A 24660-nucleotide genomic window follows, 5' to 3' on the forward strand; every position below is an offset into this window, starting at 1 on the left:
CATTTCCAGCAGCAAGATTTTAAGAATCAGATGTCACCCCACCCGACCTCAATTAAATCTGGCTGAATCAGCTGGATGGGATCAAGCAGGGTGTGAAAATCTGTATTCTAGCTCTGGGCAGAGAAAAGAACACCAGTTGGAAATTTCAGTGTGAAGCTGGTTCTGTATGAAGTGGAGGATTTCAAGTGTGAATGCATGTATGTGTTCGTGCATGTGCTGGGGAAAGTAGGGTTGGCAAGGGAGACAGAGGAGAGCTTTGTGTTCAGTGCTTCCTCTGACACAGCTCAGCCTGTTCCCTATCTCTCAGTTTCACTTCTGAATGTGCAGGAACATGCGGTGGCTCCTTGTCCCCACCATCTTCATCATCCCTTGTACGCAACAGGTAAGTTCATTAAAAAGAAGAAAAAGATTTCTCCCTTCCTCACCTTGTTCTAGTTAAAAGTTTTTACTTGCTTAATGACAAATTAAATTTCAGAGAAGCAAATTCCTCATAAGCAGCCATTCCCTACTCCTGAGTAAACTTCATTTGTAGCTTATGTACTGCGTCAGTCCTGATTTTGGCAATTTTTTTCTCTATGCACAATAATATGATTTAGTGTGGAAAAAAAAGTGTTAGGGAAGATTGAATTGCCAGTGACCTTGCTTTTGTTTATCTTTATTTTTTCTATGCACAAATTATTACCTGATGCAGTAGGGAAATAAACATCTTATCCATGCCCATATTCCATATATGCTCATATTCCATATATATATGTCTATATGTGTGTGCAAATATGTATGTAAACATAAAAGCAGTCTGACTTCAGGCTAATTTTACAATGAGAAAAGTGTTATGCTTTATGAGGAAATTTTAAATGACAGCTTTTTCTAAAGGTATTTGTCTCAAAGGCCAATTTCACTATTTATTTAGTTAATTTTGAAAATCCCCTTTATGTGTCCACAGTGTATTACAACCAGGATGAAGGTCTAATGCAGAATTTTCAAATGACTGTCTCCCTCCTCTAACTTTCTGCATATTTCAAGCCAGACTAAGAAAACTGAACATTAGTGATAATACATTGCCTACTTCTGCTATTTGCTTGTTTATTCTATACTGATCTTGTTAAATCCTTATAACATAAGGAAAAAAACACATGAAAGCTTCCTACACAATGATCTCATTTTCTGATCTCCCATAGGATCAGAGAAAGGATGCAAGGGGCTTCTGTAATGTGAATAGCTTTGGTGTAGAAACTCAGGGAAGCACAAATTAGAAAAATATTTGACCAGTCAACTTTACAAGCAAACTTTACATTTTCATTGTAACTTAATAGATATTTGAAGATTTTTCAGGTAAACTATGGTTCTCAGTAATTCCACAGTTAAAAATGTCAAATATTTGCCTGATGGGGTTTTTATTACTGGGGAACTTTGTAGTCTCGCATCTTTCAGCTGACATCGTACCCTAAAAAAGGGAAAGAGAAATCACTTAGGTAGATTTCCGTAGGCTTAAAGCATGTTTTAATATGTAGTAAGATTACTTCCTGCTGCACATGCCCATTTTGAAATGCGTTATCTGATTCAAGCCACATAACCTCAAATAGCTGGCACATGGCCAAATTCCTATTCCTATTATTATTATTCTTAATAATAATAATAACAACAATAATGATGATGATGTTCTGCTTAAAAAGAAAAAAGCAGCATGGAAGTGTTTCCTAAAGTGACCATCCAGCCTTGAACACTGCTAAATGCATAGGAACACCTATATGTCTTATTTCCAGAACAATCCTTCAAGCAGCTTTACATTTCAATGCACACGTTCATCAAATTAACATTATGGTTTACACGAAAGGCTTAGCTGCCTAAAAAGGTATACTTAAGTCTGTTTCTTCTGTATTATTGCTGCATTTATGTAAAAAGCATTAGAAGAAATCCTTTAACACAATTACACATTTATGAAACTATCTTCTTCATGTGCATGGAGTGCACATGACGTTTAATATTCTTTTTCTGTATGAATCGCCTGTGTAAATGAATATCTATCTTAAAAATCATTCAGGCAAAGGAACTTGAAAGCTATTACTTTGGAGCTTCATTAGTAGCTGTGGATTAAGATATCGTAAGTATAGTTGTAAATGACCATGAAAAATGGAAATTAGTAGTAGAAAAAAGCCTTTTAAAAGGTCATTTACTGCTGCGTGCAATTATCCAGATCAATTATGATGCGAGAGCTTTCATGGGCTATGAAATATGAAATGCTGGATTCTGCAGATATTTCCAGTTTGAAAGTTGAGCAGAAAGGAAACCCAGCTGCATGACCCCTTCCCCATCTTTCCCTTAGCATCTCTGCTGGAGATGATTTCCACATCAGTAGAACCCTGCAGTTTGGAGGAATAGAATTTAACTGACAAGCTGGATTTTATGTGCCCAGAAAATAAAAAAAGATAGGCAACATGTTTTGTTTTTTTTTCCTGCAACCTGGTGATACTGGCGCCTGATGAGGGGCTGGATCTTGCTTTTTGGGCTGTCAGAGCTGCTTGGTGAGAGCAGTTCCCAGGCCTTATGTTGTAGTGACCAAATGCTGTGTGTGCCCACACTTAACAATGGCACCATGGAGAATAACTATAGTATGATCCGCATTTCTGCTGAAATAAGCAGCATGAAAAGATCTAATGCTAAGATCTAAACTGTTACATTTTAGATGTGGTTCTTAAAAAGTGCAGACAGAATATAGCTGTCTCAAATAGATCCTCTCACATTCTGTGCTAACTTAATCTCCACCCCTGCTTCAGAAAAATAAACTTAGGTCTTCCTTTACTTAAAAAAAAACAAACCAGAAAAAAACCCCATGAATTCTGAGACGGAATGAGTAAAACAGTAAATTCTGGCTAGATCTTGACTCCCTACTGCTGATACAAATCTCTTTAATGAGATATGTCTTTGCTCTGTAAGCCCTGGATTCGATGAAGACTTAGTCATACAAATAAATGCACTCTTAGAAAGCAACCTATTAAGCTCAGTAGAAATACTAGCCTCTCTTATTAGGATGAAATTTTAGTGTCTAGCACGAGAGAATTTATAAATATTATAATTCTCCCTCCCAAACAGCTACTCAAATTTTGGAGCAAAAGTAACATTCAGAAGAGGTTCACTTTTTAAAAAGGTTTTTGCCATCACAACTGGCACAGAGGACTGTGGCTGGCTTTAAAACAATGGGAGCAACCAGAAATTAATTCCTTTGATAGAAAGTTTGTAGGGAGAAATACTTAAAATCATCCGCTTTGAAACACTTTTTTTCCTACTTCAGTTCTACTATAGGTTTTGTTCTATGGAAAGCAAAGGAAAGACCAATGATCTGTGTTTCATACAAGCAGTAGGCCATGTATGTGTATGACCAGACTTTGTGAAGGATTTGGGCAGGGCTCTCCCCACGTGGGTGTGCCCTTCCAGCCTGCAGAGTGGATTTTTTAGGTGAGGCACAGCGTGCGCAGAACTGGCCCCACCGTTTAAGTCCTAAGGTCCATCTGCCACGGCCGAGAGAGCTTGGACAGTGACAGAGTACTCCTCGGGACTGTCTCCAGCACCCGGTACTAACTGGGGCTGACCCTGCTGAGCATCCGAGATGTGACGGGATGGGATGGCAGGGAGGCATTGAACTGACTTCATTTTCTGCAATTCCAGGTACACATAATGCATTCAGTGCTCAAAATATGCCACTGTGTGTAAGTTTTTCCACAGCCCACCAGTGCAGCCTGGAGACAAACATTCAGAAATTGATGAAGTTCACCAGCGCAAGGAGGTTTGTCACTGGCCATGCAGATGCCCGCCTGTGCCAGCCTGCACCCCCGGGGTAAGCTTGGTGAAGGACGGTTGTGGATGCTGTAAGGTCTGTGCCAAGCAGGCAAGAGAGCCCTGCAATGAAGCAGATGTCTGTGATCCCCACAAAAGTCTCTACTGCGATTACTCAAAAGACGAGCCTAGGTATGAAAAAGGCGTGTGTGCATGTAAGTTCTTTCATGTTCCCTTCTTGAAATGCAGGAGGGTGGGACCACGTAGGTGGACAGTTTTGGAGGAAAAACTGCTTGCAGGTGCAGCACATCTCTGCACTAAGCAATTTATCCTAATTTAGTCCTCTGACTGCTCAGTCAGACAATTTGAGAGTAGGGCTGGGACTGGCTTTAAACTTACCTGTACATGCATTAGTGAAAAGTTTATTGTGCACATACATGCCTGTTATTGGCAGACATGTTGATGACTGATTTTATTAGAGCTGACCACATTTTAGCACTCTGTTAAGCAAGACCCACTTGCTTCTCCTGTGTGAGTAACTTGCTCACCATTTTCAGATCTGGTAGCTGTAGGATGTGAGCTCAATGGCATTTATTATCTCAACGGGCAGACCTTCCAGCCTAACCCACTTTATAAGTGCCTGTGTGTCAGTGGTGCAATTGGATGTACACCTGTATTCATGCCAAGATTAGCAACAAGTCCCTGCACCAAGGTCACACGCAGAAAGAAGTCTGGACAATCCATCTGTGGCCTGGGACAGCACAAGCACCTTCAATCAACCAACTACAGACTGATGTCAGGTGAGCCTGGCCACACTGGTAAACTTTTCTGTACATGACCCATTCTGTATTTAGTGTCCCTGGCTCCAGCAGCCAGGCAGGCAATGCACTGGCACTTTCTCAGTTCCTGCAGAAGGCCACTGCCAGGGTGACTGTTCTGTCCCACTTATCCCTCTTATTCTCAGGTCACAGACTCTTTTCTCTAAACCTAATGAATGTGAAAAGCAAAAAGGCTTTTGGCTTCTGTCAGCAGGGAATTGGGCAAAGCATCTTTCTGCAGAGGCTGATTACTCATCGGATCAGCCCAATTACGGATGCTGGTGGACAGCCATTTTGCAGCCTGGGAGCTGCCTCACTTTCTCTTGCTTTCTGGTAGTAGGGAGCCTTGGTTTTCACATACATATGTTAACATGATGCAGGCCCCTTCTTCCAATAGAAAACAGAAAATAATAAAAATTGCTTTAGTGGATTTCCTGAATTCACAAATTTTAGGTCACTGCAAGGACAATACTCCCCCCAATTTCTTCTCTATTTAGTCTGATTAAAAGCATCCACAAGTTTGTCCATGCAGTTCTGCAAGGGTCAGCTGATATTCCCTTTAACCTCATTCTTGCTCTGCTACTAACCCTGTAGTTTTATTTTTCACTTTAAGGAAGCACCATGACAAAAAGAAGCACCTTCCCTGGCCCACAGCTGCCTATGCTTGTGCCATCTCCTTCCCTGTGCATGTGCAACTTTACATGGTGAAAGTCATCTTCGTTACAACTAATGCAGGCACCAGAAAGCTCAGCCATTTATTTGGTGGCAGCTTCAATCATCATCAGGGATCAATAAAACTAGAAGGATTGCAAAGCTTATCAGAAAATCTTCATCAAAGGCTGATGAGTAAACAGGTAGACGCATGTAAGTCAATTTGCAGATAAGCAGACCTGCTTACAAAATCTTAGTTCAATTTGGACAACTTCTCACACATTAGCAATGGTTATACAAGTTAGCAAAAATAAAAAAAGCAGCTCACCCTGACTTCGGAATTATGATACAATACCTATACCTAATATCAAAGCCTTATAACAGAAATATCCTTAATCCTGTTGTATAAACAGGCACTTGGAAAGGCAACTGACTTCAAGTGAAGAGTGATTTAATTTATAGAGAACAATGTTAATCTGACTGAAGAGAGAACATGTTGAAAACAATGGCAACCAAACCATTTGACACGTTAACTGGGTTTGTGGGGAGATGTATTTCAGGTATCTGGAGAACGGGATTAAGCCGTTTGCTTTGTAGCTCTTCAGCAGATCCAAAAGCTGAAGTCCAACCTTCAGTGACTACAAGACAGCATCTCACAACATTCATTCCAGAATTTGAATCACCTGTGCAGTATACCCTTGAGAAAAGACACCCAGCTTGCAAAGCACACTTCTATTGGGCTTGGTTCAGGGATCCAACACTCTTGTCCCTGTGGTGACTGCATGTGCCTAAGGATGCTGTTCTTTGGGAACTTTCTGAAGAAAAACACCTTGAAATTTTTGTTTCAAAGTCTTCCCCTTTCCATTTCCTAGTCCAGCAAAAGTATCATGTCAACAGGTGCATGAACTCCATGGATGGCTCAATGGGCCAGTATCTATTTTGAAAAGTTCTTTTTCTGTTAGTGTGGATAAGTGCTAAATTTCATTTTACTGCTCTTGCTTTGCATTCTAGCTTTATGTTTCAATTTGATCTACCTACATAGGGTTGCAACCATGTCATACCTTAAAAAATGTATAAAGTACAAACAACCATTTAACTTTCCTTTATTTGTTGGATATATGTGAAAGGCTTTTAAACTGCTTGCTAAATGAGATCTTTAAATTGCTGTCTACTTTACAGGTATTCTGGAAATTCAACAGCAATTCTGGTAATTGCAGGTAATTCTGCCCGTGCTCCTACACAAATGTCCAGATTCTACATAGGTTTTTTGCAGAGTGTCATCATGATCTTTGGGAGTGCAATTTTATTTAAGTGTACTCCACCTAATCCAGTCCTCATCCATCAGAAAATAGGCTTTTCAGTCATATCTAGAAGTCATTGGAGAATTTTATTCCACAATACAAACCCTAAAGCCTTCACAGTATCTACAAAGAAACAAATAACAATGTTTTCAGCAGCCCTTTACAAGCTATGCTTGGCGAGAAATAAAATAAAAAACCCTTGGACATTTCATAAAAATTCCACAAATTACCCTCTCCACATAACATTTCCATCACATGGAACTAGAGAGTCATATAATGTATGCAACTCCATTGTCCTTACTAGGATGTGTGTATCCAGTATCAGTGAAGTTTAACAGCAGCTCAGCTGGCTTTTGTATGATTTATGTCTCATTTTAGGTTTATCTACAGAAGTACCTTCATGAACAGAAATCAAATTCTTATCCTTGTATTTTCAATTCACCCTTTTGAGGCTGCTCTGCTGCATAAATAATATATTGCTGTCTTAGCTTACAGAAGCTTACCGCTGGTTTTGAAGAAAAAGTGCCTTGTACAGGCAACTCCCTGGACACCCTGTTCCAGGACCTGTGGCATAGGCATATCCAGCAGAGTGACCAACGACAACAGAAAATGTGAAATGAAAAAAGAAAAGAGATTATGCTTCATCCAGCCTTGTCTGAACAATATGCTGAAGAAAATAAAGGTATTTTCTAATATAAAATTAATTCTTAATAGAAAGTGAAAATATTGGAACTAGTGGAAAAAATTGATATATTAGCAACTACTAATAAAATATTAACTTTCTTTTTTATGCGTTTTAAAACTGTTTTCTACCTTCAGTTTTCAGGTTTCAATAGTAAACTACAGATGTGTAATTTCAAGCAAAATAATGTAATGCCCTGGAATAGATGGTCTGTTAGTGCTGTCCTGATGTGCACTCACTCCGAAAATATTTTCTATTTGTTGACTGATAAAGGAAAAATATGGCAGCTTTCAGACTGAGTAACTTTTAAGATATTTCTAAGTAAATGTTGCAACTCGTTCTTACATGTCTGTTTTTAATGTGTAGAAAACTCAGGCTTTTCTTTGTTTTAATGTTAAAGATTCCAAAAGGAAAAACATGTCAACCAACATTCCAGCTTCCAACAGCAGAGAAGCTACTTTTTTCTGGATGCTCAAGTACTCAAAGCTACAGACTTACTTTCTGTGGGGTATGCTTGGACAAGAGGTGCTGCATACCTAATAAGTCCAAAATGATCACTATACAGTTTGAGTGTCCCAACGAAGGCTTCTTCAAGTGGAAGATGATGTGGATAACATCATGTGTATGTCAGAGGATTTGCAGTGCTCCAGGAGATATATTTTCTGAACTCAAAGTCCTATGACAAGTTATACCATTGACTGTTAACACATTGAGAATGGAAAAGCACATTCACACCCTGAAGAGTTAGCACAATGCCCTGCCACAGCAGTGTTTATACTGATACATAAGTGAATACTCGCTGAATTTTTTAAATGGCACTGGAAAACACAAATCCGAGTGCAACTTTTTAATGTAACTGTTTTTATCTGCGGAAATACCTCCTTGAGAAGGATGTATGTAACATTAGTACACTGTCCAAACAAGAACTTTTGGTAATTAAGAAAGGTACAGCAAGACAGCTTCTTGCCCCACTATAGCAAGTTGTTGCCTACAAAGACAAATAGGTGCTCTAACTTATTAGAAAAATTACTCTGTAACACTACATCTATAATTCTTGATTCTAAAATTAAATTTTTTACTAGGTATCTGCAACAGTAACACACATCAACACTGTTAGAAAATGAAGAAGTCAACTTTAAACTCATTGCTTTTTGCAGCAGATAGTCTTTCTCTAGTGTTGTGATTATAAACTCTAGATGTGTAAAGGAATAAATAAGTGGGCAACTGCAGTTAATAGATGCAACATTTCAAGGAAATTGCTATTTTTAGAACGCTTTCTTTAAAAATGCTCTCAACAAATGTTAGCACAAAGTTTTATTGAATGCTTCTGGACACATACATTGAAAATTATGTTTACTTATACACCCACTCCAACTCTCCTAGGACTTCATGCTTCGAGAAATCATTGTATTCATCCATTCTGATCTGTAACAGTTCACTAGTCTTGATATTTTAAGACAGCCAAGGCTGGTAAGCGACTGAAAACAGCTGTACATTCTATTTTGTAAAAGTTCACTGTAATAGCAACTTACTCTGAGAATTACAAATATTAAAACATCTATTTCACTTGCATACTTCCAAGCCTACAAACTTTTTTCTCCAAACAGTCGTTCTAACTTCATTTTAAGTGCATGTTTTGCTCAGAGGTATACTGAGTTATCATCAAGTGCAACTCAGCATTCATTAATATGAATCATTAAAATAATATGTTAATACACCAAGTATAATACTTGAAACAAAATTTATCTTGTGGAATTTTCTGATATTGTCAATTCTGGTATCTCAATCAGAATGCTCTAACATAGCTAAGTACAACACAGAAGCAAAAATATTAAAACGATGAACATAGCTTAGAGCATTCTAAAATGTCTACTGCAAAGCTTAAGAAAGCAGTTTCATTAGAGACTTGCTTTCATCTTTGAAAAGACTATGTGGGTTTTCCTTTTCTTCGTAGCTGCTTATTAAAAACCAAATCTTACAACGGTGATCCTTTGAAGCAAGACCTACCTTTAGTTTACCATAAAGTCTGAGAATAGAATTACATTTGTGGCTGCTAAAACCTCTTTCTTCTCTTCATAGCATACGGTGTGTCATTTTACTCCACAGGTAGGATTACTGCTCTTACTGATACCAGCTATAATTAGGTGCTGTGAAATGTTTCTTACAGGCAGGGCTCTTGAGCTACAGAAGCTGTTGTCCCAGTCCCACTTTGGACTTAGAATAGTCAGGCCTGCTGCAAGTCATTCGGGTGAACTGAAGTGGCTGGATGCTTCAGGAAGTTGTTTTTGATTAAAAAAAATCCCACATCAGTTCTTCCTTCTTTAAACAGCTATCTTCAGTCTTGATGGATCTGTTCTAGGCCCACCTTTTGTAGCATCCAGTTCATTGTACTCTTCTATTAGGTCAGACAAAGAGGACACAGCCTCAGAAAAACAGCTTTGCTCCATCCCATCTATTTGCAGATAATGGTGAAGGTGAGCCTATGAGAGTAAAAAACATTCAGTGTTATCCTTTTTCTCGGCCCCTAGTTGCTTTGGCTCAGTAAGTACCATTTACCCTGCACAGTAAGCACTGTAGAGAAGAGCCTTAAAGACTTTTATCATCACATCCATTGTTTAAACACTTGACAACTTCAGTAACAATTCCCTATGGAACCACAATTGATATTACTGATTTCTTAAACATCCATTTTTTCACTCTGGTCAGGTGTACCCAAGACGACAAACTGTGTATTGGGTTTATGTGGCAAGGTTTCAGCAGCAAGGGAAGAACAGAGAACAGGGCTGTAGGAGTGTCTTCTGTGGGAGGAACAGGACCTGACCCCATGCCAGTCAGAGCAGCTCTGGCTGGCTCCAGTACGGACCTGCCACTGGTCAAAGCTGAGCCCATTAGCAGTGCTGGCAACTCCTCTGCGATAACATATTTAAAGGTGGAGTAAAAAGGCTGCACAACAGCTGTGAGAGAGAGGATTTATGGAAATGTGAGAGAAACAGCCCTGCAGAAACCAACATCAGTGAAGAAGGAACCAAAGTGAAATTCTGAGACTGGGAAGAAGTGGGTGGAGTAGGAATGAAGGTGTTTTCAGTTTTGGTTTTATTTCTTGCTGTCCTACTCTGTTATTCATGGGCAATAAATTAAAATTATATTCCCTATGCCAAGTTTGTTTTGCCCATGACAGTAACTGGTAAGTGATCTCCCTGTCCTTATCTCAAACCACAAGCTTTGCACTGTACATTCCTCCTATCCCACTGAGGAAGAGAAGTGAAATAACAGCTTGGTAGGAACCAAGATTTAGATTTGATTTGAGGAAGAAATTCTTTACTGAAGGTAGTGAGGCACTGGAATGGGTTGCTCAGAAACGCTGTGGCTGCCCCATCCCTGGAGGTGTTCCTGGTCAGGCTGGATGGCGTTTTGAGACACTTGGTCTCGTGAAAGGTGTTCCTGCCCATGGCAGGGCATTTGGAAGTAGATGATCCCTAAGGTCCCTTCTAATCCAAACTATTCTATGATTCTGATATTGCCAGGTAGGTATAGGTCAATAAGGGGTTTATGTTTTTTAAGCAGCAGCTGTTGGAATGATTCCTTGACAGGTAATGTAAATAAAAATCTTGGACTGTTAATTTTTAGTCCCCTTGTGATACTAAGATTTGCTTCCCAATAACACAAGATGCTAGTGATTAGTGGCTACAGATATTAAAATGAAAAAAGTGGCACCTTTTTCTTGTAGAGCTTCATAAATCTCTCTTTGAGTTCAATGAAAGTTGGTTTTACACAGGTGTTGTTTGCTAAAGCCAGAAGGGAATGGGAATGGCCCACAGGAGGTACTGAACACAAACCAGTCTTCCAGCCCTCTTGATTCCAGGAGACAAAGTGCAGAGATGGTTTCAACCTGTGATACAAAAATTTAGTTATCTAAGGAACATGAAGGCTAAGTTTCCTTTCTTAACTAATAGTCTGAAAAGGTTAACATTTAAGCTTTGAGAACTAAGTAGACAGTTATAACTATTGTTGTGAATCAGACATTTGAGACTTCAGACTAAACCACTATGTCTATTCAGAATTTAAATTAGAAGCACCAATATTTTTTTGTTAATTTAACGTATCGCTATTTGAAAAATGAAGTTACAAATATCTATTTCTATAAGAGACTGCAAGTACTCTGAGATTTAGGAAAGGGACAGATTAATACTGTGTGGGGAAAATCAGTCTACCTGTAGTTTTGAAATAGGTTAAATGATTTAGATTCTCAGAAATTTTCCCCACACATGCCTGTCTGCCTATAAACTCCACTTGGTACATGAAGCTTGCCTGCCTTTTCTGGTATATCTATGTAGTTCAAGAGAGTACAAGGCAGAAACAACACAGAGTTGTTAAAATAAAGATGATTTCCTATCTACATGAAGGTAACCATGAAAGAGAGGGATCTTCTGTTAAGCAAAACCAAACTTCTACCATAGAATTTACTCTTTCAATATCCTTTACTGTCAGGAGACCCCTGAAGGTTGGGTACAGGGATAGCTAATCAGCTCCCTTTATTTTGAAATCCAGGAATGCTGTGACTTATTCTCACTCATTATATAAGTTAATTACATTTTCTTTCATTCTAAAATTAAGAAAAATATTTCTGAGTAAACTCTTCCATTGAAAAGTTGGAGTGCTCTGGGTGACTGACAACAGTTTCAGTATAAATCCCATGACTACTTTGTGTGGTATTACAAACCTTTCAATATTTCTGCGAAGGTCTGAAACCTGCACATTCCCTCGAACTAGAAGTGCACAGGCGAGGTACAGGCTGTGCTTCGGATCTGCCTGAATCAGCTGATGATCTCTACTAAACGCATCTGAAAACATCTGATCCAACCTAGGTGAAAAGAAAACAGTTATCTACTCTTACTAAACTAGGCTACAAAAGTTCTTCAGAATGCCCACCTTTAGGGTTTAAAAGTCCATAAAATTCTGGAGATAAAGGAACTTCTACCCTGGAACCATATAGGATAGGAAAAAGATTCAAACCTTTCTATGCACACATGTTGGCATTACAAGTTTTTAAAAACACACTGGATCCATTTTTCCCCCTCTTCTCCTTCATGTTACAAGCCACTGTTGAGTCAGAGAAGTTGACTTTATAAAGGCCATTTGGGGTCAACAGTCACAGTCTTAAAAATACGTAAAAGGATTTAATTCCTTGAGGTTCTGGTTATATGACAATTTCAGTGGACTATCTCACTGTGAAGGATCTGACAAGGATATCAAAGTCCTGTTGACCCTTACAGAACTGGTTATCTCCCTGTTACACTTCATTATTTAAAAGGATCAAGGAATTATAGAATCTGTATGGATTTTGATTAATGATTTAGGAAAAGAGGGACTACACATACTTGTCTACTTATTCTAATTTTATCCTGCATGACTGCTTTAATGGTGACACTGCAGATCATATTCTTTCTCTCTTCATTTCATTAAGCACATTTCACTGCACCGTGCAATATCAAAGATGGTGTCTTGAGGTTTCTGTGGACCCACAACATCTAAGCTATCTTTCCATTTTTCCAAACTCCGCACTTATCATCTCCATTTCCTTTTTTCTTTATCACCTCTGCCACAATCTGCCTGTTACAAAAAAACCCCTAAATAAAGGAAACAATAATATTACCGTTCCCACTTCATTCTGAAACATCTTTGACTTGAGCATCTCCTCCTAGTATATTTCCTTCCCCCAGCACTGTACTCCTCAAGGTTTGTTTTCAACAGATCTGAGTGTCACAACTTGCTATCACACAACAGGGGTGGGTCCTGCCCTATTCTCCCCTTTGCAGACTTCCATCACTTTCCCTTAGTTGCCTCCATCACTATTTGGACCTCTTGCTGACTGAACTTAATTTAACTAAAACCAGTAAAATCTATTTTAACTGGTTGTTTTTCTGCTATGTCAGAGGGATAAATATCTCACAGAACACGACAAGTGTCAGCTTATCATTACAGTAAGTTGCTAAATGGGCTCACTGCATCTCCAGACTGAAGTAAGATGTCATTACTTCACAGAGTCTAGTTTAATTCCTTGTTTTTACAGTATTTTGTCAGTCAAGCACAAACTGTTACTCAAAAGAACTTATGGTGTTGGATCTATCTAAGTAATACGTTTTTCCAACAGAACCATTTCCCAGCAGAGATTAAAAAGATGTCAAGCTTACTGGCTCAACCATTACAGAGAAAAGGGACAACAGATGTTCCAAAAATCAGCAGGATGAATTTGAAAATGTAAGAAACTGAAAAGTTTTAGATCTTCCACTCTTAGTTTTGCTACAGAATGGAATTTTCTTAATGAAAACTATGGAAGAATCAGAAAATAAGCTTCAATTGTACAACTCCTATAGTATTTTCTTCTTACCTTCTAGAAGGTACATTAACATCTGCCAGCGTATACAGAGGAGTCAAGCTTGAAACCAGATAATGAAGTCGAGGAAATGGAACCAAATTCATACTGATTTCATTAAGATCCATGTTTAGGGAACCTTCAAATCTAGCAGAGCTGAAAATTAACAAACCATTATAAAACTGTTATAAACAAAGAAAATAACTTCTATAATGTAAACTTCCATTAAATCTATTTTTCAACCGTTTTGTACAATAGAACAACACATTATTCAAGAAATCGTTCATGTATAATTACAAACGTGAGTCTGGCAGAATCAGTGCTAAATCTTATTTACTTATACTTCTCATTAAAGAGCAATAAACCATCAGGAATAAGACCTTGTTTCCTAATTGTACTCTTTAGCACTGTTTTTCAGTATGTGGACATAGCTGAATAATAACAATTAATTAGTAACAGTTTTACTGAACAGGCCATAGTAAAACACTTGTGACTCAGCATTCCTGACAAGTTGTTTAAAATGCATCAATACTCCAGAAGGATATTTCTTGAAGCAATACACAGTTTAGGAGCAAAAATGGTCTGACAGGATTTATAAAATAATACAACTGGTCTAGAAAGGGAAACCTCCCTTGGATCCACTAAGCATCAATGGGAAATAATATATTTTTGCCTATAAACTTAATTCAGTTTTAAGAGTACCATGGCTAAAACATCACCAGTACAACCTGAACACTTCCAAGTACTTTAACATTTAGTAACCAGTTCTTAAAAAGAGAAGACTCATATCAAATGAAAACCAGTATTGTTTGAGTTGATGCAGGCCTGCATATTAGCAACACACACCATCCTGAGCTACTAGTTTGTTACAGAGGAATAACCTGTAACTTTACCTTGTCAGGTTCAGCAGCAAGTTGGCCACAATATTATTCATTGCATCAAATGGCTTCTCTTGGAGAGTTTTTGCATTGCCTGTGCTTGATGTTACCAAGCTGTTTTGCTTCACAGTTGACCCCAGCTTTCCAGAATTGATCATCTGATTGATTTTATTAACTATATCACACAGAGACTTTGAGAGAGAAAAAAAAAAGCAAAGTAGTCTTGAGAAAGAACTTTCAAATTCAGGATCCGAATTTTTCATTTCTATTAGTCTTAAAAGCTAACACATGGTACTGTAAGCTCAAAGATTGTATCTTTGATACATTTAAGTCCAACTTTTGAGCAATTCCAGTTGACTAAAATGTTTCTAAAAGCCTGTTCCTTAGATGTCACAAATATGCATTCAGCTTGACTCAGAAGTTTGAATTTCATTCAACTATTTAAAATCCTTTTCTTCTAAAACTGCACTTTAAATTTTCATAATACCTGTGAAAGGAAAAATACCTTCTCTAACCATATTTCACTTTCTCTTACTATTCTGATGAACAAACACCAGGACAGTTATCAAAGCAAGATTCAAATGAGTCTTGTACTTGATGAGGTCAGGTATGTCTATGATTTCCATATCACTAATTAGCACAGTTAAGTCTGTTGGAATCTGGCGTGGTTAGTCACGCCCCTTGAAGGACTCTACTAATACTATGCACAAACTGATTGGTAAAAACTAGTAGATGCTTTCTCTCAGTAAAGAGAAGTTTTTCAACGTTTACATAGAAATAGGCATGAAAAAATTCAATCTAGTCTACTTTGAAGGTGCAAAGCAACTTTATAGTGATACCCATGGCGCATTTCAAAAGCCAAGTGACTTAGAAGTTCAATTATTACCTTAAAAAATGAAATTATGCTTTTAAAGACTTGGTACTCAATTCATAAAAGGATGAAAAACTTCCTTTGTGCAGTCTAATTAAAAAAAATGACAGAAATAAAGTACTAATTCTTACTTCATTCTCTATTGGTAGCACACAGTCTGCATGTTCATTCAGCTCCTTCATAGCCAGAACACTGTTATACGGAGAAGTAATAACATCATCTTCACCAGAGGGATAAACTGAAGTAACAAATCTATATACTTCTGGGAATTCGTCCTCAAGCAAATTTAGTACAAAAGTTCCAAGACCAGATCCTGTCCCTAATTATGAATGAAGACAGAATGAGAGAAGACAAAGGGTTCTCTCTGTTATCTCAGGCCCTAAGACTCATATGTTGGAGACATACAACTTTTCAATTATATATGTTAATGAATAATTTCTTAAACATTTGGCTGATAGTGGAGGCTACCGAAATGTATATTAAGGTTTTTCCCAGACAGCAAAATAATTAAGCAATATAAGTATTTTCTACAGTGTATCAGTAAGGATGAAGTCTACAATCTTTAAAATTTCTGCAACCCAAGAAGTCCTGCTATGTAACCTAGTATTTCTATTCCTTATTTTGAAATCTTTTATTTGAATTTTGAAACAAAACATTTGCTCAAAAGCACTGAACTGCCCCAAACAATTACTTTCCTTTGAGAAAATTTTATAAAGAAGTCCTAATTATCCAGTCAAAACTGAATCCTCTCTTTTCCTCAGCACACAAGTTTTTTTCCTCATTATTGGAGAACTGAATTTTGATATTTATCTGAATTTTCAACTACGTTCTCAGTGGCAGACAATTTATTCTGAGAACAAGACAGCAATTTTCTGCAATAAAAGAAACAATATCTGCAGTCTCTGAAATTAAGCAAACAGCCACAAAAAAGGCCCTTGACAAAACTCTTGCTTCATATTTAGAGCTATTTTCTGTCTTTTTCCACATCATAACAAGTTTTTGGGGTAGGAAAGTTGAGTGGCAATGCAATAATGCCAAAATTGTCACTGCAAATGATTCTCCCTTTTGGCTTATTAACAAAGTAACTAGATTGGATTCAAGAGAATTATGTAGAAAGAAAACAGAAAAACTTCGTTTTTCTAAAGTTAAGCAACATTAGAAGTTTTCCTTTAAGGTCTTTGGGAAAAATCTTTCCCCATGATTTAAAGCAACTTTATTACAGCAATGATGTCAGTGTTCAGAGGCCACTGACCCTTTTGATCAAAAATTGCTCGGAGTTTAGTTGTCTTCAGTACCTGTCTTGATCCACCCACTGCATCATATTTAAAATTTTAGCTGCATTTTTGTTCTGGGTAACACATTAGGGCTCAGTGCTCTAACAAAGGAAGTAATAAATAATTACAGGTCCACTGAATTGGTCTGTGTTAATTTTTGTATCACGCATTCTGAACTATGTAGATTATTATATTTATCTTCGTTTCAAGATCCGTGTTTTTCTTTTTCATCTGTGGCTACTGCAAGCATACTCACCATAAAGAGTTTACTTACCACCTCCCATGGAATGAATTATAAAGAAACACTGCAGACAGTCACAATGTTCTGCAGTTTTCCTCAGCTTTTCCACAATGTCTTCCCGGTACTGATACCCATAGAGCTTATGACCTACAGCCCTGAGGATATGAGAAGTACTTTGAAAAAAAAATCCAACAGTATCTTTCAATTTTATGTTTTATTTCCTCCTATTTGACAGTTTAGAGTTCAGAGTCCAAAGCTGTGTGTAACACCTCATCTTTGAGAGTTTCTAAACTGTGACTACATAACGAGAATATAGATTGAGTCAGGATGTGGTTTTCATTTTGTGTATGCGAGCAGCACCAAGTTCACATTTGGAGCATGCACTATTATTCTGTACCAATAAGGAAATAAACTCCCACACTAGATGATCTAGTTGTAATGAAATGAAAATTACATACTTCTTAACAATAAGGATACCCCTTGCAAAATGTGTGCTGATCTCCCTTTCAGTGCTATGCAAGTCAGATGATACCAGTAATTAAAAAAACCCCAAACAGCTCATTTTCCATACACTTGCTAGCTAAATGGTGAAGTTACAGGATGTTTTATTTCCTGCATTGCACTCCCTTTTGCTACATTTGCTGATGATTTGCTTTCCAGTCTGTAGTGCACTGAATATTATTAGAGGTACATTAAGGTCTCCGCAAAAATTTGGAATTCGTTATGTTAATTAATCTTTTTCTGAATTTCTCTTTTTGGTAATGTAGTTTATATGCACAAAGCCAGACTCCAGTGCTTAGAAATCAGAAGTGCATTTGCTCATGTATCTCATTTTCACAGTAGTTACACAGTCTCACACTAGATTATGCTTTTGACTGAGCAATGGAAGCAGCTGAATACCAAAGAAACAAAAATAAAAAGCATGTTGTTTTGAAAGGAAAATCAAAAAAGAGGGAGAAAAAAATAGACAAAATGGTGTATCAGCAGAACTATCCTTCTGTAAGAGCCTTTTCAAAGCTCTCCTCCAGGCAACAGTGACTCCAAGTTTACTGGTAAAATGCTGCAGCTCTCCAGGTGCAGAACGAAACAGAAAGCTACGGTTATCATTTCCCTTTTTCAAATGCCATCTAATTAGTTGCTAAGAAATGTGTTCTGAAGAGGTTCTCACCAGTTGTTTCCTGAACCAGAAACATCTGTGATAAGCTGCTTGCTATCAAACACATCCCTCAATGGTCCCTGCAGAATTTCATTTACCACGCCCTCCTCCATGTCGATCAGTAGCGCCTTTGAGAACAGAAAGAATTAACATTCAGTCAGTAAGCAAACCACCCTTGAAATAATCACACAAAGAAACATAAAATTACTTACAATATAAAAGATATACTGTTTCTACTCTGCTCCAGAGAAACCTTTTTTTCACCAGTTATTAACTAGGAAACCAAATAGATTAACCTTAGCTGATTTGTTAAAGTTGTTCAATAGGACAGCATTTCAGACAGTGAAATGTTGTTATAATTTTGTACTATTTTGCCCCAATACTTAAGAATGAAAACATTAAATGATTAAGAAGCAAGGAAACTTGAAACATACAAATATTCTTAGAAAATTCAAATAAAAACTTAGTTACCAATATCTGCAATCAATTTATTAAAATTACAACTTAAATTACTCAACAAGCCTGGCAGCAAACTGCATTACTTGACTCAACTATAAAAGTTACTATTAGAAATTTTGCTATTCAAAGCAGCATTTAAACCTGCATGCAATTTTAAGGACTTTATGAAAATTCCCATAGGGTTGGATGTAAATATGCAATGTCAAAAGAATGACTTTTATAGGTTGCCTTACTCGTGCTTTCAAAGAGCAGATTTTTCCTTTGTAAATATCAGGACCAACAGCACCACTTCTGAAAAAAAAAACAGTAACAGAAAAATCTAAGCTTGGATTCATTATAGAAAATATATACTATAATAAAACTTTCTTTTTAATATTTTATGTTTGGAGGACTATGGTAACACAAACAGAAACACCCTGGACACACTGCTAAGAAAGAACTCACAATTCCCAAAAGTAATTACAAGACACAATCTCAATCAGAAATATCGTAAGTACTACTTCAAGAAGCTGAAAAGAGAAGCATTGAAAGTTGAACCTCTGCTCTGTAGGAATTCTACAATTTGCCAAACCTTGAAAGGATTACTTTTTATCAGCATGTGATATGTGTGCCTGCATCACATAACGAGCCCAGTGCACCAAGTACTCCCATGAGCTTTTCCATGGGCGTAGTTACAATCCTGTGGTTCTGCTCAGGTGAGGTATCTGTGTCACTGTGCTAGCACAGTCCTGTACTTCACTTATTTTGTGATTAAGATTTACCAGTTCAGAAATCATGCTGGGCTGCCAGAGCTACTTCTTTCCCAGGATTGGTTGTACTGAGCCAACACAGGAGACTGCGCATTGTGTCACAATCACATTTTTTACACAATGTTGGTCCTTCTGCAATCAAAGGATGAGATACTCCAATCTGGCCAAACTACATTCAACACAGGGGAACAAAGGCAAGGGTACCGGGAGATGGATCTAATTTTCCCCTCAGTTATTTACCCAACCTGGGGGCTGGCCAAGCCTAAATTTAAAGTAAGTCTTAGACCATTCCACATTCAACCACAGTAATATTCCCAAAACATCAGCTAAAATTTGCTACAGTACCAATGTTCTGACCCTGCTCAGTTCCATCAGAACTGAGAGGAAGAGACTATGGGGCTGCACTAGATTCCCCCAGGATTTTCCACTTTTGCCCCCAAAGAAGCTCTCCAGGCACTTCTCATTAGCTGAGCATTAGTTTAGAGCAGCCTCCAGTACTCATGTGATTCCTCTGGCTTACACAACATTACAGCACCACTAAACACAACTAGAGAAGTTATTTCTCTTCAGGGACCAACAAAACTCAAAGAGGAAAAAAACCAAACCCCAAACCAACACTTCTTTTTCTTCCTGTTGTGTTTGTGGTCTTTCATGCCAGACCATACCTTCAATCACTTGGATTCAATTGCTGAAAGAAAAATTCCCATGTTCCTAGAATCACAGAACGGTTTGGGTTGGAAAGGACCTTAAAAGTTCATCTAGTTCCAACCCTGTTGCCATGGGCAGGGATGCCTTCCACTAGAGCAGGCTGATCAAAAAGAAAACTGATGTATCTATTGTAGCCAACCTGTAAATTAAAAATTTGGTGGTTTCACCAGGCACATGCAGAAAGATAGGCATTTTCTGCAATTACATTTTCTTAGTTAAAAAAAAAAAAGAGAAAGAAGATATTCTGGGAAATACCCACAAGGAATGGAGGAATGGCAGTTATAAAATCCAATGCATTTGCATGTTCTTTCAACGAGGTAAAATTTGAGACAAAAAAATTTGTATTTCAATGCCACTTTAGGTAGAACCATATGCTGTTACTGCAACCTTGTCATATGACAGAAGGGAAAAGAGGTTGGTCAAATCCTTTTTAATGAATTTGAATACAACAGCAATATCCAAGGGCACATTTTATTCTTGCAAACTGCAAGGATTTTTCTAACTGGACAGATAAGAGATGAATGCTCTTAAGGTATGAATTGATTAACTTACATTAAAAAAATCATTGCCACTACTCTGTGTAACAAAACAGTCAGATAAAAGACATTAAAAAACTGACAGCCTTTTCTGACTGTCTTATGCACAGTCATCTTGTTTTACTTCTTGAGAAATGCTGTTAAGTTGCTATTCAGAGGGCATGCAATCTGATTGTGATTTGCAATGGCAAAAGTTCTCAGATTCTGACTGTCCACCTTTGGGACAAAAGGCAAGGAAAACAAACCCAAACACTTTCAACAGCTTTAGCTACTGAAGTAAGTATACTTAAAATGGAAATGTAAAGACAGGGGTTTGAGAAAAATAAAAAAAAGTAAAATTTTTTCTAGCACAAACTAAATATGACTTGAAACAAAGGAAATTATAACTTTGGTTAAGTGTTGATCCACTGTGTTAAACTCATGAGCTGCTTGATAAAACAACTTACCTTGTATCAACGTTCCTAAAGAAACTGCTTAAGGCTTCATCATAAATTCCTTTCTAAAAGGAAACAACACAAAATGATGTGTAACATAAAAAAATCTCAGTGTTTTTTCATAGAATAATTTAAGTAGGAAGGGACCTCTGAAGGTCACCTGTCAAACTTCACCACACAAAACAGAGTGAACAACTATGCTGACTCCAGCTAGCTCGAGTCAGTTCTAAAGAAGAACATTTCATTGAAAAATCAGTTTGTTATTAAAAACTATGAGGTGGACATAACTAAAAAATTAATTTTTCAGCACAGGATTAAAGTACTGTAGTAGTTTATTGAAGATCCAATGCATTTATTAAATCAAATAGCTGATGTTTAGCTGACTTGGTTCATCACTGACACAACACTCAGTTCATCCTGGGCTCCACGCCCACGATAGCAATGTCCACGAAGTTCAGTGAAAAGGAAAGCACATCACATTGAATCAGTGATTCCAAAACTCCTGGCTGAGAGGCAGCATGGAAATTACTTACCCCACTGTAAAGCTAAAGAGAATCTGTCAAGTTTAAATACTTTAACATTATTATTTATAGATTGCTTACTATACTCAAAACCTGGTGAGGCAGAATTTGGAAGACACTGTTTCATACTGTACTACATCCAAAAGACTCTCCACCCACAATATAAACTTCATTCATTACCTTTTGTAGCTGCTTCTAGAGAAGACACTGAGGACTACTCATCATTATCTGTGATTGTGTTAACTGGGAAACAATATTTTTATAGTCATGGCAAGAAAAGTGTGATTTTATTCAGGGTATTCAGCACAATCCTATGCCCTCTTCACAGTGCTATTTTCTTTAGCACAGCTGTATGGCAAGTTCACGGCATGAGCTAACATGGAAAACGACAGTGGAATCTGGGGGGGCTGCCCTTCTGTTTTACTGCCACTGGCAAAGAACCTGCACTGAACAGCCCTCTCTTGTCACTAACCGCCTCTGACCTGGTAATGCCTGGCTGTAGGGAGACATCCTGGGCTTTTTAAGGTGGAAAGGTTGGAGAAAACTGACCGAATTAGGGATTAGAGAATCACAGAATATTGTGAGTTGGAAATGACCCACAAGGATCACTGACTCCCAACTCTTAGCCTGTACGGACCAGCCACAAGAATCACGCCATATGCCTGAGAGCATTGTTCAAATGCTTCTTGAACTCAGGCTTGGTGCTGTGATCACTTCTCTGGGGAGTCTGTTCTGGTGCTCAAACACCCTCTGGGTGAAGAACATTTTTCTAATAGCCAACCTAAACTTCCCTGACACAACTCCAGGCCATTCCCTCAGGTCCTGTCACTGGTCACCACAGAGAAGAGATCAGTGCCTGCCCTTCCTCTTCCACTCAAGAGGAAGTTGTAACTGCAGTGAGGTCTCCCTTCAGTCTCCTCTTCACCAGGCTGCACACACCAAGTGACCTCAGCTGCTGCTTATACAGCTTCCCCTCAAGGTCCTTCACCATCCGTGTGTCCCTCCTTTAGATTCTCTGTAATAGCTCAGTATCTTTCTTATATTGTGGTGCCCAAAACTGCACACAATATTCAAGGTAAGGCCGCTCCAGTGCAGAGCAGAGCGGGACAATCCACTCCTTCGACTGGCTGACAATGTTGTGCCTGATGCCCCCCAGGACACAGTTGGCCCTCCTGGCTGCCAGGGCACTGCTGACTCACATTCAACTTGCTGTCAACCAGGATCCCCAGGTCCCTTTCTGTGGCACTGCTTTCCAGCATCTCATTCCCCGGTCTGTGTGCACATCCAGGGTTGCTCCGTCACAGGCGCAGAATCCGGCACTTTCCCTTGTTAAACTTCATATGGTTGGTGATTGCCCAGCACTCAGATTTATCAACGTCTCCTGATTAAACTCAAACGCCACATGAGCTTGGGGGTCGTTTTGCTCACGGTGAAGTGGCCTTACTTTAGCCACACGGACAGAGCGCTTTGCATGGCCGGCGGCCAACGCGGGAGGGGGCGGCGGGGCGAGGGCGGCCCGGCCCGGCCCAGCGGCGCCCTTACCTTGTTGACGGCGGCGTGTTCCCGCAGCGCCAGGTCCCAGAACCGGCAGCCCACCTGGTTCCCGCATTGTCCCACTGCAAAGGGGAGAGACACGGCTCAGGCTTGGGGAGGGGCCGGCGGTGGAGGGCTCTGGGCGCCACGGTCCCTTACCCTGCACCACCACCGACTGGGTCATGGCAACGCCGGCGGCGCCCTCCCGTTTCGAAGTGGGCGCCCGGAAGCCGCGCCCCCTGAGTTCCTGCGGTGGAACGGCCCACCCGTTGCCACAACCGCGGGCACGCGCCGGGGGTGGAACATCCCATTAGGGAGCGCGGGGGGGGTATGAGGCGGTAGGGGTGGGCGAGGGGAGGCGCTGAGGCGCTCGGTGTCGCCGTGAGAGTGACCCCGTTGGGGCTGCGGGACCTCGGCTAAAGCCCAGACATAGGAGCGGCAGCAAACGCCTAAAATGAACACTTTGTATGGGAAAACAGAAGTAATCGAGTCATGGAATATGCTCCGTCGGAAATGCTTACATACAGTACAGGTCCTTACCTTTTATGGCTAAAAATGGTGCGACAAGAAGCATTTAATTTCACCCAAATACATAATTCAGGAGGATGGTGTCAAATGTCCCGACTGGTATGAAAATAAAAATTAAATGAAAAAGGGGCCATTTGGAAATACTGCAATGTACCCTCCCAACAGGCTAACACATTATGTTTTGATTTAAACTCAGTTTTGAGTTTCTTGTGCACATAATTTTGCATTGTGCAATTAGGAGGTGCTTTTGCCTACATGTCGAACCTAGAAATTTGCGAATAAAAAAGGGAAAAACCAAAAAATGTGGAGATGCTATTGTCTCAGCATAGCAGGACTGTTTCACAGCATACCTCACTGTATGTATGTACGGCCAGACTTCACGAACGCAGATTTGGGCAGGGCTCTCCCCACGTGGGTGTGCCCTTCCAGCCTGCGCAGTGGATTTTTTAGGTGAGGCACAGCGTGCACAGAACTGGCCTCACCGTTTAAGTCCTGAGGTCCATCTGCCACGGCCGAGCAAGCTTGGACAGTGACAGGGAAGTCCTCGGGACTGTCCCAGCACCCGGTACTAACCGGGGCTGACCCTGCTGAGCATCTAAGATGTGACAGGATGGATGGCAGGGAGGCATTGAACTCGGAGTCCCGGAGTGCTCTGCCTTAAACCACAGGACTGTCCTACAGCATAGCTAAGCTGCGGAATACTAGCGCCGTTTAATTTGGAAAGGACCTTTAACATCATCAGGTCCAACTGTTAACGTATCACAGCTGAGTCCTCCACTAAAGCAGTAAGGTGATACACACAGCAGTGGGTTGCAGAACGCCGTCTTGTGACACAGATGGTATTTCTGCTTCCTGTGGGAGAACAAAAGCACTTCCATGCAACACAGTTCATTAGATTTTATGGCTAAAACTATCCAACGAAATAGTCTTTTTCCAAATATACTGTTTCTAGTGCTGGTGTGCAAACAAAATTTGCTAAATGAAATTCTTAATCCTCTATTTGCTCCTGGACATGACCTAGGATCCTGTAGAGATTAATTATAAGTCCACAGGAAAATAAAGTTATAGCAAATAACAGTTTTGAAAAACTTTACCTGAAAGATGATGTATGTATTGCAGCAAATAATATATTGTACAGTACTCTTTGGTGAACTCACCACCAGCTGCCCCAAGAGA

At 39.2% G+C, this 24660-nt stretch overlaps 2 protein-coding genes across 2 annotated transcripts; one reads left to right on the top strand and one right to left on the bottom strand.

Moving 5' to 3' along the window:
• The first annotated feature begins 319 nt into the window (after window positions 1–319).
• Window positions 320–7905, top strand: CCN6 (cellular communication network factor 6). The gene is made up of 5 exons (XM_071548919.1): window positions 320–382; window positions 3710–3986; window positions 4329–4571; window positions 7030–7223; window positions 7624–7905. Exons 1-5 carry the CDS (start codon window positions 320–322, stop codon window positions 7903–7905), a joined length of 1059 nt encoding a protein of 352 aa, XP_071405020.1.
• On the bottom strand, window positions 6609–23183 carry TUBE1 (tubulin epsilon 1). The gene is made up of 12 exons (XM_071548918.1): window positions 23116–23183; window positions 22966–23039; window positions 20915–20967; window positions 18709–18766; window positions 18029–18144; window positions 16894–17015; window positions 15477–15664; window positions 14490–14665; window positions 13612–13752; window positions 11944–12084; window positions 10938–11112; window positions 6609–9703 (listed from the first exon to the last, which is right to left on the bottom strand). Exons 1-12 carry the CDS (start codon window positions 23138–23140, stop codon window positions 9545–9547), a joined length of 1428 nt encoding a protein of 475 aa, XP_071405019.1. The 5' UTR covers window positions 23141–23183; the 3' UTR covers window positions 6609–9544.
• Window positions 23184–24660: the final 1477 nt, after the last annotated feature.

The sequence above is a fragment of the Pithys albifrons genome, chromosome 2 (genome assembly GCF_047495875.1).
Source record: "Pithys albifrons albifrons isolate INPA30051 chromosome 2, PitAlb_v1, whole genome shotgun sequence".
Lineage (NCBI taxonomy): Eukaryota > Metazoa > Chordata > Aves > Passeriformes > Thamnophilidae > Pithys > Pithys albifrons.